This window comes from Eublepharis macularius, chromosome 2, assembly GCF_028583425.1.
Source record: "Eublepharis macularius isolate TG4126 chromosome 2, MPM_Emac_v1.0, whole genome shotgun sequence".
Classification (NCBI taxonomy): domain Eukaryota; kingdom Metazoa; phylum Chordata; class Lepidosauria; order Squamata; family Eublepharidae; genus Eublepharis; species Eublepharis macularius.
Window position 1 is genome coordinate 151,788,127 of NC_072791.1, and position 18,840 is coordinate 151,806,966.

General features: G+C 42.2%; 2 protein-coding genes across 6 annotated transcripts in view; one reads left to right on the forward strand and one right to left on the reverse strand.

Moving 5' to 3' along the window:
* Positions 1–8,651: 8,651 nt before the first annotated feature.
* Positions 8,652–16,476, forward strand: TBX10 (T-box transcription factor 10). The gene is made up of 8 exons (XM_054970078.1): positions 8,652–8,757; positions 9,225–9,483; positions 9,992–10,093; positions 12,385–12,556; positions 13,311–13,466; positions 14,589–14,656; positions 14,992–15,080; positions 15,900–16,476. The coding sequence occupies exons 1-8, from the start codon at positions 8,652–8,654 to the stop codon at positions 16,172–16,174; spliced, it is 1,227 nt and encodes a 408-aa protein (XP_054826053.1). The 3' UTR covers positions 16,175–16,476.
* Positions 16,477–17,516: 1,040 nt separating this feature from the next.
* The window catches only part of TCIRG1 (T cell immune regulator 1, ATPase H+ transporting V0 subunit a3), a 28,078-nt gene continuing 26,754 nt past the window's right edge, over positions 17,517–18,840 (reverse strand). For all 5 annotated transcript variants that reach the window (XM_054970403.1, XM_054970405.1, XM_054970402.1 and 2 more), the window contains one exon: positions 17,517–18,630. In XM_054970403.1, the coding sequence (XP_054826378.1) occupies positions 18,549–18,630 (82 nt within the window). In that variant the 3' untranslated portion in view covers positions 17,517–18,548. The remainder of the gene's footprint in view (positions 18,631–18,840) is intronic.

Sequence of the window (18,840 nt, forward strand, 5' to 3'; positions counted from 1 at the left end):
CCCTCAAGACTCCCCCACTGAGAGGGGGGGTAGGCCAGAGCAAGGTGGAGGAGCTCATGGGGATTGGCAACCCCTGTTGGAGCCCCCGCACCGGCTCGAAGGCAAGGACCGAGGAAGAAGCCTTAATGGCGCATAAGCTACAAACCCCGAGACCTTGAAACAAGCAAAAACAAAGCAAGGATTCCTGACAAGATAGATGCAAGGACAACTGAAAGACTGAAAAAGAGTGATTTTACCTGACATCTCTCCAAGTTTTGCTTTACGACGGCTAAACAGCTTGATGAGGGTTTTTTAATTATCCCCCGGAGAGGCGGCCGCCTCATGGACTAGGAATCTGACACTCAAGTAGTGAAACGTAAGGAGAGGTTTCCTGGGATGGACAGCTGGGCAACAAAAAACTTTATAACTACAAATAGTAAGAGCAAAGGAGCTTTTTACCAGTTTTAAAAGAACTGTGATTGAACATTTGTAAGTGAGTGGACAAAATGGCGTTTTCTGAAGAGATACTTTTAAACCTGCAACAAATTTCTAAACTGATGGATTGTGTATTAAGAAAAGCAGACGAGACACTTGGAATAAAAACAGGCATGAGCACTGTGTTAGATGCCCAGTTAGAAGAGACTTTTGATGGGACCGACTTACCTAAAAGAAAATTGGAGTGGAATTGTGAAAAATACTCCCAACGAAATGGAGGAGAAAATCAGTTTTCTTCTGTGAAAGTACAGAAAGCGGAGAAGTGGGAGGAGCGTGCTGAAAAGGAAGCTGCAAGGAAGAGTTTTAGCGTACTGCTTCTGTATGAAGTACAAAGCATACAACATACTCCAATCAAGAAACATATCACAAAGATGAAGAGAGATAAACAGGGACATTATAATGTATTGAACGGCACCTTGCATGAATGGCTAGAAGGCAAAAAGAGCTGGCTATGGCTGATCATTGGAAAGAAAGAGTTCCAATACTATTCCAGAGGGAGAAAGAAGAAAGAAAATGAAACTTAAAGTGTGACCCTTGTTCCTTTATCTTTTCTTTCCCTCTCCTTTTCTGTTTATATGGCATAGAACTTTAAACTGAAGTGAGATTAAAAGGGTAGGTTAAAAGGGTTGTTAGGGGCCTTTGCAGATAAGGATGGTATATGGGATATATTGTGATTTTTATATATCCATGTTCTAAATGCTATTTAAATTGCTTTAACAAAAAACCTTAAGAGAATCTGGAAGGAAACGAGGCTTAATATGCCTCCTTCTGTCGCATGCAGTTTAATATAGACTTAATATAATCCTCTATGCTTTTCTAACACATTAGATATTGTTTATGTTTAGTTATTGGATTAGAGGGAGTGTGGCAAATGGGTCTTTGTAGTCTTCTGTTTTCCTTCTCACCCCTTATTTTCTTCCTTGGATTTCTTTCCTTTAAATAAAAGTGTAAGAAAGATGTTGAGACAAGATATCTTCTAGGATTAATAGGGGAAACACTAGGGAGGTAGAGGGAACTTTGTAAATTTGTTAAATTAAAAAACTTAAACTATTGGTTAAGCTAAGTCTACCTATACACTTTCTCTTGCCTTTTGTAATGAAAATACAAGTACAAAGCCTCAGATGGCTTGGGTTTTGATGTATGAAAGATGGAGGGTAGGCTGTTACAAAAATCTTTTTGTACAATTTTCTCCTTTAAGAAATTAGTCAATGATATACACAAATAATGGGACTAATAGAATATAAAGATGTGGCTGTCTGGTTTTTTTTTTAGCTCTGTCTCTGGACTGGCTATGGGCTTAGTACCCAAGGCTTAAGAATTAAAGGATTGAAGTGTGCCTTAAGAATCTGCTCACTTAGAACATAAATACTTGTAAGAAATGAGAAAAGGAATTGCGTAGTTGGGTAAAAGAGCAAGGAATTTAAAAGGTGCTTGGAGAGATCTAAATGGACTGTGTATTGTATAAATGGGGAAAGGGGGGTAGTCGGTTACTCAGTTTCTTTTTCTATGGACTGATATCTGTATTGCAAATTTTTTGAAATTTTGGATATATAATGACTATCTTGTACATGAACTTGATACTACGGCTTTTTGTGAGGGCATGTCTCCAAAGTGATTTCAGATGAGTGCAGACACTTCTGGAGGGGGAAAGAAAGCAATGGTAGTTTTGGAGGACAGAAGGCTTCATATCTCAACATGGGTGTGTATGTTATGTGCCATCAAGTTGCCTCCGACCTATGGCGGCCATATGGTGATCTCAACATGAACACACATTTTAGATCACACATTTATTTTTAGGAGGACCTGTAGCTGTTTTTGAATAATAAAGTAACTAAACAAAAGTACACTGTTGGCTTTTTCCAGAGTTGGCTGTGTTAGTCTGTAGTTACAAAATAGTAAAGAGTCCAGTAGCACCTTTAAGACTAACCAACTTTGTTGTAGCATAAGCTTTCAAGAATTACAGCTTTGTCAGATGAAGAAACTGCCCAAAGATATATAGGTGGTGAGAGGAAGGGGGGAGAGGGTACAGGGGGTGAGGGTCATGTAAATGTAAATCAGTTGCAAAACTCATGAAAGAGGTGGAGTGCAAAATCCAGGCTGGGTGTGATCCCTCTATTGCTGAATCTGAATGGAATGCCTGAAGGCAGTTACTTCTGGTAATGATAACCATCCAGAGTATCTATTCAATCCAAGTCTGACTGAGTCAAATTTACATATGAATTCCAATTCAGTAGCTTCCCGTTAGATTTTGGTTTTGAAATGTTCCTGTTGAACTATGGTGACTTTTAAGTCTTTGATGGAATGTCCTGGTAGATTGAAGTGTTCTCCTACTGGTTTTTGGATATTGCCATTTTTGATGTCAGATTTCTGTCCATTTATTCTTTTGCACAGAGGTTGGCTGGTTTACAGAGCAGATGGGCATTGTTGGCACATGAAGGCAGTCATGCCTCAGGTAGGGTGAGCCAACATATGCTGCCACCACTCTGGGATTTAGGGTCCCTGGGATGGGCGGTATATAAATTGAATAAATAAATAAATAAAGGCCCAGAGTACCCTCCCAACCGTTCTGATCTCCGTAGCTTGGCCAATAAAGAGGCGTGAGGATCCGGCAGAGTAACAACAAACAAAATAGTTTATTTACAAGGAGGTCACTTAATCAAACAACAAACAAGCAAGGTGCCTTAGCAACAATAGATGGGTGAAAGCAAAATAAACAAAAGGCCGTAGCGAGACTGAGCTCACTGTCCCTCTGTCTGCCAGGCCTGACTTCTCACCCTACCTGGAGGAGGGCCTCTCCCCCTAGCAGAAACCTCCTCTAGCCTGCTCTCTGGGAGTAAGAACACAGGCTTTTCCACTCCCAGACTTATATAGCACCAGCCCCCTGTGTTCTGATTGGCCAAAAAGGGCGCCAAAACAGCCCAGGGGCTTCTGGGAATTGTAGCCAGGCCTACTCCCACTGCTAACAGGCTTCTGAGGCCTTGCTAGGCTTTCCTGGAACAGCCAGATCATGACAAAGGCATATATCATGTTGGAGGGTGAGCAGCGGTAAGATCCAGAGATTGTGTAGTTGATGCCATTGGATCCTGTAATCATATTTTCTGGGTAGATATGTGGGCAGAGTTGGCATCTGGGTCTGTTACAGGGTCTGGTTCCTGTGCTGGTGACTCTGTTAGCCGGTTCATGGTTGTTTTTTTGCAATTTAATTTTGAGCAAAAATTAAATTGCAAAAAACCACAAGCCTTTGAAACTCGTTATGAATCTTTGTTTGTTATTATCCCATCCTTCCTCCACAGAGTTCAGGTGAGCATAAAGTTTCTTCTACCTCCCTAATTCTCTTCTGTTTTGGAATTGGGATTGGGTCAGGCCACCAAGCAAGACTTATGGTTCAGAGGGGATTTGAACTTGCGTTCTTTTTCTTCCAGCCCAGCTTTACCTGCCACCATTACAGTTTAAGCAACTGAAATTGTAATGGTGCACTTGAAACTAGGAGCTCTGGCATTGTATATGTGCTCAGTTAAATAAAAGCAACCTCCGGAGCAATCACCGTGCTTTTTGTGGTTTTCTGAGGAGCATTTCTGTTGATTATTTCCCATCCACAGAGTAAACTAGCAGCAGCAACATCATGCCACTCGGGGATGCTCCAGCATCAGGGTCTTAGTATGGGACTGCCAACTGATTGGAACAAAAGCAAACTAGGAGATGGTAAACCTCTGGGGCAAACTAGTTCTATCATTGGTAGACCATGGAGTAAAGAAGTAAAGCTGGCAGTCCAGTGTTTCAGCATGATCTGCTATGAATCTAGAAGAAGTAATTTGTCTTTCACTGATACATTTGGATCTGTGAGTATAACAATTCATACCTCTGAGAGAAATGTCAGCTGGCATCAGTGCCCCTTGCTTTCTTCAACTTTCCACAAATATTTCAGCACTGGCTTCTTTTCAGAATAGTAACTCCCAGCAATCTCTCACTTTATCTCTGCTTTTCATTCGTTGTGTTTTCCCCACCTGCTAACAGCCCAAACCCACACTTGCTTCTTCAACCTAGCCTCCCGCAGTCTCACTGCCGTGGGGGCATCTATTCTCCTGCCCATTTATCTCCCTCTGTCAACAGTACTGGCATTTCTAATAACTCTTCAGCAGGTATTGACCGGGAAGATGAGGAAGTGTGAGAAAGCTCATGGAGCAACTGTCACTGGCTTGGCAGGAGGAAGATGGATAGGGAAGGCCACAGACTAGAGCCTGAGTATTGAAAGGAAAGGGAAGGCCATGGACTACAGCCTGGGGACTGAACATGGAGTAAAGAATGGCTTGAGGCTCCCTCAGTGACCCTTTTGTATTGGCTTTCCTTGCCCTGGTTTTGGTGGCAAATAGCCAAGATTAGATTTGATCTGAACTGGTGTAACAGTACTTTCCAGCAGCTCTGTTGTCTGCCATGCTGCGTACCTGGCCAGGTTACAGAATCCTAGAATCTTATTCAGTCTTTCGCTTGTATACCAGCTGATATAATTTCCATCAGAGTTATATTGCATGCTTACTGCTCAACTGCCTCTTCCACTGAAAACTAATGTGGTTGAGGTGAATGATCTTTATCTGCTGTTTCATGCATGCAAGTTGCTGCTTGTTTTGACATGCATTGGTGTGTGCACACAGAGTCTGAGAAACTTTTAGAATCTCTGAGGTTACAACCCTGATTGCATCTACCAAAAAAGTACACGAAGAGATAAGTAACTGTTTTCACCATTATTTTGGACAGGGTATTTGTGTGTTCTGTATTGGTGCCTGCCATATAAACTGTTTTGTATTTAAAGCACAATATTGTCTGATGTGCCCTGACCTGAATAGCCCAAGTGAGCCTGATCTTGTCAGATCTTAGAAGCTAAACAGGGTCAGCCTTGGTTAGTAATTGGATGGGAGACCTCCAACAAAGACCTGGGTTGCAGAGGCAGGCAATGGCAAACTACCTCTGTTAGTCTCTTGCCATGAAAACCCCACCAGGGGTCAACTATGACTTGAGAGCACTCTCTACCACCACCATTGTCTGACGTACTTGGGAACTGAAATCTCACAATGTTGACAGAGTAGATTTATTTAATTAGTTTTTATATCCCACTTTTTGACCATGAGATCCTCAAAGTGGCCTACAACATTTTGCAACACAATATTAATTTCTTCATCTTCCCCACTCATTCATTAATGACCTGACTAGATATACCAGCTGTTGAAATCCTGTTACCTGAGCAACTACTGAAGCCTTCTCCTTCTTTTCATCTGGCTAGCAGTAGGATGTTTAGTGACACTCTTTTCTCCAGGTACAGTATTGCCAAATGCAGTACAGTAATGCATTATCAAGTTTTGTACTTGTTTGAGGAGTGTCCTGAAAATACGTATGTTCACAATTATAACATCTAACTGTAAAAACTTGCATTTGCAATGCTAAGGAACAGCATTCTCTTGACATTTCTATTTCAAAACTCCTGCAGGCAGGGCATCACACTGCATGGAAGTTGCTTGCTTACTTGTATACTTATTATTATGCAATTAAATTCTAACTTATTTGATAAAAAACAACTGGATGTATATTTCCTGCTGCAAAATGTTGCAGGATGTCCTTTACTATGGAAAGGAATCATAGCATCAGTCTCAAACTATGAAGTAGGTACAGCACATATTTGCTCACTACATACACTGCATATACTGTATTTCTGTCTAATGCTGGGTCTTCCTTTCTCCATGCATACTAGTTATATGGTACTTAGAGGAAAGAGAGTCATTCAACATCCTGCTGCTAGAGTGGCCAGATGAAAAAAGGATGGGGCTTTTGTTCCTTTAATAGTTACTCATGTGGAGAAGGATAAATCTTACCATGTCTTTAATTCTATAAGAATGAGAAAAGCTGTACTATCCAAAATTCCTTTATCCATATAATAGTAAAGGTACACAATAATTGAAAGTCAACTTGCAGTTCTAACTCTTGTCTGTATGCTATAGCTTGTACATCAAGGACTCCACCTCTGTCTCTGTGGAGTTCATAAGAAATACTAATAATAAATTAAAACCATGATGGGGCCTCCTGTTCCTCGAATGGAATTTTTAGCCCTCTGGCTTTTGCAGTACTGGCTCAGACCAGCGCATGGTCCCTGGGCTGCTGCCCCTGACCACCTGCTCATCCTCTCATTAATAGTGTGCTGTATGTATGTGTGAGCCCATGCTGTTGCTCTCACCCTATCATCCAACCCAGCTTCTCCCTGATCCACTGATCTCCTTACCTTGCTTCTCATTGGAGGGAGGAGATGTTTCTCTTGATATGTGTCCACCTCCTATCCTCCAACCCTGCTGTGAAGGAAAATAAAATCCCTCACACCATCCCAGTGATACAGTTCAGAACGTTACAGAGGGGAATGTGGCAAGACTGAGAAGAGAGACGAACAGAATAATCCATAGTCATCCCACTGCCTTTCAGCTGCGCAACAATGTCAGGTAAAGCCTATGCCACTGCTGGGGTCAGGAATGTGCTCATCAGTGCAACGGACTTTGGCAGTTTCCTGTTGGGGTATTTTCTTTCTTCTAAATAGGTCACTCCATTTCTGGCTGTGAATTTTGTGTTTATGGCACCCTTCTTCAGCATTGCTATTCAGACTAGCACATGGCTGACTTTCAGTGTGCTGCACCCTTCCCAGGTCAATATTCCATGTGCTGCTCATTAACGAAGTATTGGGATATTGGTGATGATGGCTGTGTAATAATCTGAGGTGAAAGATGGCAGTGAATGCCACAAAGCTTAGGGCAAGTGAGACTTGTGTGCTGCAATCTCAGACCTAGGTTTCTAAAAAGGACTGGAAATCTGTTTGGATAACAGTCCATCTAAAGCTATCACTGTACTACCAGGTTTGAAGGAGAGGTTCTACTTGGCAGTTGCTGAGAAACTTTCTGAAGTCCCCATGGAACATCATGGAGAAATGATTGCATGGTAAAGGAATCTTTCACGTACCCCTGAGTACTGCTACTATAATGGGACATTGACCCAGACACGTTGTGGAGCAGATCTGGTCTGCCAGTTTTCACAGCATTAAGGCATGTGTTATGAAGTATCATTTTATAATGCCATTTTTTGTCTGAGCTTTACATAATTATATTTCTGCCCTCCTTAGTCTGCCTACTCTGCATGTTTTTAAATCTCTATGCTGTTGTGTTACTAGCTTTATTGTACTCTCCTGTGTTGTTCTTTTAATAATAATAATTTCTTTTTATTACTTTTAATAATAGTAATTCCATTGTTACTATGAGCTGCCTTGAATGGCTATCAAACAGAAGGGCAGCACATAAATCTATACAACTACAACAAATTATTGCATTGTATGTTCTGTAGGTGGTTCACTTCATGCCTTGGATTAAATGGGCTCAGGCCCTCAACATCTTACCGCTACAATAAATGTGTTAGTCTTTAAGGTGCTGCAAGATACCCTGGTTTTGCTGTAACAGACTGACACATAGCTACTGCACTAGTTTTTTTTTATCAGAAGCCAGTATACGCCATTCCAAATACTCTGTAGTGGGGTCATGGGCTTCCAATGTCTCTATATGCTTTGATTGCCTCTCCATTAATAGCAGCAGGCTATTCCCTAACATGTTAAAGCAGCTTTCTTTTACAGCTCAGGCTTTCTTGATAAACCTTCGAAAAAATGGTCTGATAATTTTGGGACATATCTTTTAATCTTTTCTCATATTAGAACATAAAAGAGAAAAGTACCTTCGGGATGAATCAACTTTTGTGTATGTTAAAAGGCATGGTGTCTATCAACCAATTTAGCCCTTCTGTCTGTGGCAACAGAAACCTCACTGTCAAATCTGTAAAGACTATTTATAATAATGGATAATTTCTGTATGTGTGTGTTATGTGCCATCAACTCACTTCTGACTTGATGGCCTATGAATTAATGACCTCCAAAATATCTTGTCATTAACTTCCTTGCTCAGGTCTTGCAAACTGAAGGCCATGGCTTCCTTTGTTGATAGGGTCCCCAGATGCCTGCCGGTGGTAGGCAATCTCCCGGGGGTTTGACCTGTTGCACAGTGATTGCTGGCAATTGGCAGGAGGTGGCAAACCCCCTGGTGATCACCCACCACCAGTAGGCAGCCTAGGAAAGGGTGCATTGTGCATGCTCCTGGTGGGGCACAACGATGTCACTTCCTAAAGTGATATCATCGTGCTGGCTGCGGGTGTACTCCAGGGCTTTGGTGGAGCCAATTTTTGTCCCCAACGGGCTGAATTGGGTCTACCTGAAGTGTGAGAGCATGCCCAGGGCTGGTGTGATAACATCACTTCACAGAAATGACATCATCACGGGAGTGTGCACACGTGAAGGAACACTCCCGTTAAGTGCCAAGCCTCCTCCCATCCACCAAGAAGTTATAGGGACCTGGCCATCCTATTTATTGAGTCAATCCTTCTAACATTAGGTTTTTGTCATTCCCTACTGCCCAACTTTTCCTAACGTTGCCTTTTCCAGTGAATTTGGGTGACCAATCCCTATTCCTCCCTTCCCATTTATGCAAGATTGTATATGCAATAAAGAATACACTGAACCATATAGCTGGTTCAAAAGAGATTAAAATTTCACCACCACAGAACGTGTTCAGACTTTGACTTTTGGGTCTTACTCATTAGGGCAAAGCATCTGTCTTCCTGGCCTTGTGAATGATGTGCACTGGGATGGATGGGTTAATGCCAGTTCTCCTTCTCTCCTTTCTTAGCATTCATTGCTGCAAGCCTAAGTGTACTGACCTCAGATGGCTGCTCTTTCTCTCCCAGCCCTGTGGGAGCCCCATGCCTGCTGGGACCAACACTGGAGTATGAGCAGTATGAAACTGATGGAACTGTGAAACGAGGCAACTCCCAGACGGCCCGAAAAAACCAGTGTGTATCTGGGGTCACTGTGCAGCTGGAGATGAGGAATCTTTGGGAGGAGTTCAACAGCCTAGGCACGGAGATGATTGTCACCAAAGCAGGGCGGTAGGTATAAGGTTCTTAAACCCATAAACAAGGATTAGGAAACAAAAAGTAATGAGGATTAGATAACATGGCTTTAATTTAGAGCATGACTAAGCAGTTCAACAAGTGATCCCTGACCTTTACTAGTCTAACAAGGCCCTGTGAACATTAGGGCTTAACATCACTTTACAATGTCTTTAACACTGTTGTTAGCAACTGTCCCATAGGTCTGTAAATAGAGGTATTCACAAGGTAAACATTTACCAGCAGGGAGCAGCAAAGGCTGACAGAATGCTGGAGGAGCATTGGGGGGTTAGTGTGTGTGTGCCTGCCTGACAAAAAGGCTGCATCCATACCTTACCAGATGCTACAACAGGATATGAGTCATCCTTCCTAGGAAAGTAGAACTTCCCCTGTCCCAGCTTGTTGGGTTTAAAAAAAAACAAAAAACTTTCCAGAAACATGCAGCGTGAGGGCAGCAGGAAAGCAAGATCACCTGACAAATTCCTTCCCCCATTCCTTATGGCAGGCGGATGTTCCCCACTTTCCAGGTGAAGATATCAGGCATGGACCCCTTGGCTGACTATGTGTTGCTCATGGACTTTGTACCTTTGGATGACAAGAGATACAGGTATGGGTATTCTGAATAGCCTATCTTTCTTTTGTTAAGGTAGCAGCATGCGTAAGTCTCCTACCCAAGCACTGACCAAATCTATACCTAGTTAGCTCTTCAAGGTTGATGGATCATGTGCCTTACAATCATACTAGGGTTGCCAGCTATGGCTTGTGAAATTCCTGGAGATTGGGGGACAGGCCTAGAGTAGGTAGAATCTGAGGATAGAGGTCACCAGGGATATGATATCACATCCTGTTATTTCACATCTTGTGATAATCACATCCAGGTAAAAGGTCAGATCCTCCAACTCCTCCCCTTCCTGTTAGGCCTTCCATCACATTTCAGATTTAAATTTTCTGTTACATACCACTTCTCCCACCCTTTCTTCTCATCTTACATCACTTGTAGGTGTCTCGAGGCATGCATTCTGTATGGCATACTTTTTGATCCTAAACATTTGTGCTAATATAACTTGCTGCTATCCAGTTACGTTCTACTCAGCTTAAAAAAAACCTCTCAGGATCCTGTTCACATTTTTTTCATTGTTAAAGAGAAAAATCCACTCTGAAGAAGGATGGCAAAGTCTTGCACAACTTGATTTGATTCAGAATTGCATGCCAGAATCTAGTTTCAGTTCTGTGGCTCAGTCCTGGATTGTGAAATGCAATAATAAAGAAAAAAATGTCTTCTTTCAATAAGTACTTTTCACTGCAGAGAAAACATAGCTCAGCCCGGCACATCTAGAATCAGGCTTCAAAGCTTCAGTCTGCCAGAAGCATCATAGTCCCCCAGATAAAGTTCCCCCCAGGCCTTCCTCACATCGACTCAGTTGAGTCTGAGTTTGACTCAACATTACATGGAAACACTTAGTGACCCTGGAATTTCAGGGGTCCTAGAATTTTGTCTCCCCTGCTTGGCAGCCCAGTTTCAGTGTAATGGGGAGCAGCTTCCAAGCGTCATAAGCTTCAGCACTTCTCTTTTTCAAATTAGTCACTAGCCCTGGGGGGAAACAAAAGTGTTTAGTCCCTTTTCAAAGAAGTGGTGTGTAATCTAATGGGACAGCAGGGCAGGTCCACTTCATTTTCACAGTCACAGGATATAATGTTATGGCAACTTCCTGCCTATTTAGGACAAGATAAATCAGGAAGCATAAAATTGGGGAAATTGGAAGTTGGAGGGTTGGAGAATGTGACATCACTTCTGAGTGATTCTCTAAGAATCCCTACAAATTCTATGGTATTTACCATAGAGACCAAGGATATTTCTAGAGCATCATCAACTCTATCCCTCCCCTTTGTCTCTCTTGCTCCTCAGATCATTGATGGTGGGGGACTAGGGCCAAGAACAGGGGATTATCTGCCAGAGCAAATGTCAAATCTTCATTTACTTTACTAATTTTTATGGTTTTGGAAGCCCTTGATTTGCCATGGTCGAGGTTAGCCAAGCTTAAATGCTGCCTCCATTTTTAACTTGTTGCTAACCTGTAACATTTAATAGTATAAAAGTATTAATAAAGATGTAGTTATTTTAAAAGGCAAAGCAAGATCTTAGTCATACAGTCTTCAGGTATGCAGTGGTCTGTCATGAATGAAAGACCAAAGCAATGGAGGCTTGCTTCTGTTTCTGCATCAGAAAGGTATAGTTTTATTTAGCTTTTTTATTTGTAATTTTTAGCCAGACAATTCAATACCATCTTACAAGATAGAAAACAGTAATCATTTCATCCAATCCTAATCATTTTTGTATGCAGGATATAGGATTGGATCCAGCCATCTTTTTCACTTTGTCTTGTTCAATTCCCTTTCTTAGTACAGTCTTGGTCTCGCATGCAGACCAAACAGGTCCCATAATCACCAGCGTAACCTTCTGAGTGGTTAAGTGGACCCTTCCCTCCCTTTTTTCATCAATGGAAAAGCTGGTTTGATCCAACCCATAGATTATCAATCCATCCCTAGGAAATGAATGAAGAAGAGAGAGAGGGAGGGAGGAAATGTGTGTGAGATGAAGAAGAAAGGGGCATATATGGTTATGCCAAATATGTTTACCTATGTATAAAATACACATAATATATTTGAATTCTACATACCCAGGCAGTTTTTGGACGTACATTCATGCAAACTGTGAAATAAAACATTTTATATAAACTTTATTTTAAATGCTGTATACATATTTTGATGTTTGCCACCTTAGGTGAAAAGGCAGCATAGAAATGTTTTTAAATAAATAAAACAACTGTAGTGGTTTTGTTCCAGATTGATTCTCCTCCAGGGCAGTGGCTTGGTCCAACACATTACCTCTCCCAACAGGTACGCCTTCCATAGCTCTGCATGGCTGGTAGCAGGCAAGGCTGATCCTGCTACACCTGGCCGGGTTCATTTTCACCCTGACTCCCCTGCCAAGGGAGGCCAGTGGATGAGGCAAATTGTCTCCTTTGACAAGCTCAAACTCACCAATAACTTGATGGATGACAATGGCCATGTAAGTTACCATGGGACCGACAACAAGGATTATTGCCATGGGGAAACAAGGGACCTGGGGAGCTTCAGTTATAAAAGTGCAGTCATTTTCTACCAAAATCAGTAACTTCAATCACATCTTCCTGCCCACATATAACCCATGCTAGGACAACTGTCAGAGAAGCCAGGTTTTTTTTCTATAGGATTCCACTTCTGTTAAGGCCCCATATTTGGGTTTGTGAAAGGTGGTTGTGTAAATGACTTGCAGGGCTAGAATGATGACAAGGCGATGGCCTAAAGAACCAATCCAGAATGCTGATAGACTTTGGCCGTTTTCACACACTCCCTGGAAGATAGTGCAAACTCACAGCATGAAGCATCTTCCTAGCACAATCTTTCCTGGCACAGTTGTGCCAGGAAATCGTGCTAGGAAGACACTTTTATGCTGTGAGTTTTGTGTGATCTTCTGGGTGCATGACCGTGTAAAAACGGCCTTCTATAATGGCATAGGGAAAATCTGGGTTATCATTGTTCTGTGTACTGTTATAATTTAATCTGGTATTTATATAATTGGAGAGAAGGTTGTTATTTAGTTAAATAACATTTAAAATGCAAGTAAGTTTGGCGAGTACATTTATGGGGCCCAGGGTTTCAGACTTCATTAATCTCTGGTAGGGAATATATAAGCATGGAGTGTTGGTAGGTGGTGCTTTGACAAAGCTGCATGACTAAATAATTAATAAACAGGTGCTGATATGCTTGTCTCTCGTCACTAGATCATCCTGAATTCCATGCACAGATATCAGCCCCGTTTCCATGTAGTGGTGGTAGATCCACGTCCAGATAGTGAACGTTATGCACAGGAGAATTTCAAATCCTTCATCTTCACCGAGACTCAGTTCATAGCAGTGACAGCCTATCAGAACCATCGGGTAAGATCACTCCATTCCAAGGGCACTGGTTCAATTCAACAGGACTCACCTCTAAGACACACTTGGCTTAGCACATTGCAGGATTTGACGGAAGATGGGCAGATGGGCTGAATAATACAAACTCTGCAAATGATCATGGTGCTGATTCTGAAACATTATTTTAAGTCCTTTTAAAATTTATAATGGACAAAGTGATGGCTGTGGACCACTGGGACCTGAGTTCAAATCTCCACAATAGCAATAATACTTAATGGGTAAACTTGAGCAAGTTCATTAATTTAGAAAATGTATATGGCTCTTCTCCAGAGAATGTGCTCAAGGTGGATCCCAAAGTAAAACATGACAAAAACAGCCTAAAATAATTTAAATTAACAAAATAAAAATCCAGCCATTAAAAACCCAGCCAGAGCATAAGAACAGTATGGACTTTTCTGTATAGTCTTTTGCATGGATATTCTTCTGCTAAACTTCCATGTACATAAGTTCAATGGTTTCAATGGGCCTGTGTGCAAATGGAAGTTTTAACAGAAGAGGAAGCACTCTCCACAACAAAGTATATCTAGAGCTCACAGAACAAACTATTAAAAATCCAACCTTTAAAAACCCTGACAGAGTATAAAAAAACACAAAACGTTTAAGCTTGGATTCAGCCCTCGTTCTGTGTGCACTAGATAATCTCTGCTGCAGAGTGTGCATCTTTTTCTGCTAAAACTTGCGTTCACAAGATCAATGGTTTTTCAGTGGGCCCATGCATAAACGGAACTCCTTCACAGGATTCAAGCTCTGCTTCCTATCACTCACACTAACATACCTCACAGAGTAACATTATTATGTGTCACCTAATTTTCATGGAGGAAAACTGGGGTATAAATACAATAAATATTTTTGTTAAATTTGTATACAGCACTTGTTCTAAAGAGCTCAGAGCAGTTTTTATGCTTTACTGGCCAGTGAGTTAGATACTATGCTCCTGAACTGGGTCAGCACGACAATACTTACATTGTGAATGGTGTTGGTGCCTTCTCAGGAAATAGTGAAAGCAAGCAGCATCTCTAAGATAGCCAGGGAGGGACTGACCAGGAAGATATAGTATACTTGACAAGTCCATCACTCTCTTGGCAGATCACACAGCTGAAAATTGCTAGCAATCCCTTTGCAAAAGGGTTCCGGGAATGTGAGCCAGATGACTGGTAAGTCTCCTCTGATGTCATTCACCTTTTGAATGTGAGTAGAAAGAAGAGGCCAAGTCTTCATCTAAATAAGCCTGAATTCTTTTGCTTTATCCTGATGACAGAATTCCAAACCTTTCATTTTTGGCACCAGGACTACTTGCTTAGCATGTATATGCAGATTCATGTGACAGCAGCCCTTGTACCACAGTATTAGCTAAATGGAACGAGGAACTGGGGAAACAGTAGGAGCCATTGCTAGGTGATACACTATGTCCTGCATCAAGAGCTGTCTCCGATCTCCCCCTCAAACCTCATTAGCAATAACTCGTATCTTAATTTTGTCTTCTGCATAGGCCAGGTTCACCAGGCCAGCTACTAGGGTGCTTATCTCGCAATAGCGGAGCAACCTCCTCCACTCAGATGCAGAAGATTCCAGAGAAAGGTATGATGGAAAAAGTAAATTTTAATTCTAAACGGATGTATAGAAAATTCCACAAGAATACATACCCCCTAAACCAGCACATGATGGGAGAGCCAACAGTTCTTTGCTACTGACAGGTAGTAGGGCCTGCTAGTATCTGATTTCAGGCTAACCTGAAAATCTCATGGCTTGGAATTACTTATGCAATCTGTGCTTTTCAAAGTGCACTTTGACACCACCCCCCTGCAATGTGCAGAGTATATTCTGCCTTGGTAATATGCGATGACACTTCTGAACAGGCAGTTCAATTCTTAGATCTATTCATAATTTATTTTGTCACATACTGTCAAAAATCTGTGATCCAGGGTACAAGACTATACAGGGCTTCTGGGCATAATAGTAATATATGCTAGCAACAATCACATGGTTAAGCCAGACTGCATAATTAGGCCTTAACTGAGTACATCTTCAATGAAGCCACTAGTGCAGGAATAAAGAACATAATCTGGCCAAGATGAGATTAGTGCAAGGCATACTTCACCACTGTAGATGAAATCCTGAAAGTGTGTGTGGGGGAAGGAAGTGGCACTTATACAGACAAAATATAAACCAGACCACACAACCTTCTGGGGTTGGGGCAAATTATGTGAGATTAGATGTAGGCAATTCCGAGTGAAAGACTGGATTCCTCAAGGGTGGTGTCTTAGGGTTCTCCACTCTGATTATGGGACCCCATTCAGGGAACAGCTGGCATTGTGGGAGAATGGAGTGTGGTCATGTTGTGTAGGGGTCAGGATGCCAAGCAAGAACATCAGCTCTCTGACACTTCTCTCTTTCTAGGCTTTACCAACAATTGTCGTCTTCCTCCTTCCCTCCTCAGAGAAACTTCCCATCTCCATCACCCACCACTGGTGACACCTGCCAGCCTCCCAGATGTGTGCATTACTCGTCGACCCTTAAATGAATCATCAGGGGCCTTGCCCTACAAGCACCTCTCCTATCACAGCATCTATGTGGGAGCACGGGCCCAGGCAGCACCATACACACTCCCTAGCAGTCGAGCCACTAGCTTCCATGCTCTCAACATCTATGCTGCTGGTGGCTATGAACAATGAAGGACAGGGATGGGGTAGACACATTTGGCATCTTCCTGCTGCTACCTCCCAGTCAAATGATCTAGGCCCAGAGTCACTTCAGCTTCCCTTTCCCTTTTGTAGTGTATGTAAGCTCATTCCACTGCCTGCTAAGGAGGGCTGACTACTCCACAGTTTGAGCTCCCCCACCCCCAAAGGCACTTTGCAACTGTACCGTATGGACAGCACCATCAACCCAAACCTGCAACTGACTCCCCCGCCCTCCTTCCAAGCAGTTTTGAAGTATCTCTGATTCTGTCCCTAGTAAAGGAACATTAAATGTGGTCGTTCAGGGCTCACTGCGGAGTCTCTCCTTTCAGAGGGGAGGGAAAATCCAGCCTGAAGTGTGGTGAGAAGCAGGAGCCACACTGTACTGAGGCACAGGCTCCAGTTTTCCCCACGCTACTATCCTTAGTCCCTGTGGAACGCCCAAATGAATTAGAAAGTACCAAGTACTAGAGGCCAAAAAATAAGTTATATAGCCATAAGAATGTTTCTTAAAATATCAAAATGTAAAACACACACTTGTCAATGAACAAATGTACAATTTTCTAATATCAATATTGCAAAAACTTAAAGCTGGAATAAATGTTAAGGTGCCATGAGACTTCTGTTTTATTCCGCTGCTACAAATTAACATGGCTACACACCTGGAATAAATAAGAATGAATGCATCACATCGGTGAAGAACTATGAATTATGAGAATAAACACATCATCAAATGAGAATAAACAGTATAGCAAGAATCCTCAAATACTGATGATCAGGATAAACAGCATATTGATGGAAAGCTAGCCATTTGAGGACTTTCTCAAAGATGAAAGCAATAAACCATATACAGTATTGCAGACTTCCTGGACTGTGTATTGTGTGCCTATAATACAGCATCTTAACATTTAGATGGAAATTCTTTGTCCCAAGTCCTTGGTCAAAATGCAAATGAATGTTACCAATGGGGGAGCTATATGTACTAGCTCCTCTCTTGTGCAAGGTCAAAGCGAATCTAACATATTTCCCAATCTTGGACATGGTGTGTTTGTTCATTGACATGTTTGTCCTATCCTTTGGATTTTTAAGTGCCATTCTTCATATAAATACATCACGTCTACTTTTTGGTCTCTAGTATCCCCATTTCTGCTTAATTGTGGTATGGAAAATGCTCTACAGTTAAAGGAATTCCGTCTCATTCCCAGGCCTGTTGCAAATAAAACTGGAACACATCCACCCAACTCAAAAATCAAATGCAATATGCTGCACAGCAGAGATCATGATGCAGCTTTGCAACCAAAAATGGGAAATACAAACTGGGAAGCAAATAGGAAAATTTAGTTAAATTTCATTTTTTATTGCAGAATGTAGTTTTTACACTGGTGGCAGAGTATTTCTAGCATGGAATTCCAGACAACTTGCTTTATAGCGTGGCCCTTTTCCAAAAGGCAGCATAGAGATGGGACAAGAGATGCTGCTGCAAACTTCTTGCCCTCAGTGTGATGGGAGGTTGGTCTGCAATCATGGCAGGAGCCCCTTGGCTGGTCTTCAAGTTTTGACTTGATGTGGCAAGTTCTGCTAGCAGCTGGCAAAGAGGGTTTTGCACTTGAATGGGAAGATGTCACATCAGCCCCTTTCCCTATAGGAGCCATCAGATGTCAACTAGCGGGACAGGCAGCTCCTTTGAAGCAGGCTGACACGGAGGACATGGATTTTACCAGTTTTTACATGGATTTGGCCAGTTTCCTCACCAGTTCTTTGACAGAGACACCAATCTCAGTCAAAGAACTGATTGAATTCTAGTGCAGCCTCTAAAATACAGAAGTTTTCCTATGTGGGCCAGGCTAGTGCCTGGCCTGAGTCATTGGTCCCCTGATGTGAATGAGCAACACTGCTCCTTGGCAAAGTGGGGCCATCAGTAAAAACAGACAATGCCATACAATAGCCTTATAACAACAATTACTGATACAGCTATCTGTGTTCTGTTGCTCTCTAGGGTCACATTTCAGACCTCAGCGGCATCTATAAGGCAGGCTGGTTCAGTTGCAAGTCATAACACATCAAGTACTGCTTGATGTAGGATTTAGGCCCTAGGAAAACCTGATTCCAGAACTGCATCCTAAATACCACTATACCCAAGTTGGCAGGATAGAATCTTCCTTTAATAGTAACGGAGAAGAAGCCTTAGCAGGCAATCCCTCACCCAAGGAGGTGTTGGGGTAAAGAAGCACGGTCACACCTTCTGGTTGAACAGGAGGCACAACTGGTGGAAATGGGGAGACAGCTGCTCAGGTAAAGAAAATCAGCATAAGCCAATCCATTTTCCCAGGGGATCATCAGAGTTCAGGAAGAAGCAGTCATCTCTCTCTTAATCCCAGGAGTCAAGAGTGAAGGCAAAAGGGATGAATGGGTAACCAGCGCCTGCGTAGAACTTGTTCTGGAATTCCACCCTGAAAAATGCAAGAGTGTTCAGTTCAGATCTTGCAAGTCCATCCTTCAGTTTTTAAACTTCTCAGCCCCAATATCAGACAATTCCTGAAACATGCAGGTTCCATTGCAACTGGGGAGGAGGGGGGGGGGATTCTCTACTGTTCCAAATCCCACCCTATTATCTACAGCCTGTATTGTACATGTCCTGGCCTGGTGGGGAGGATCTCTGT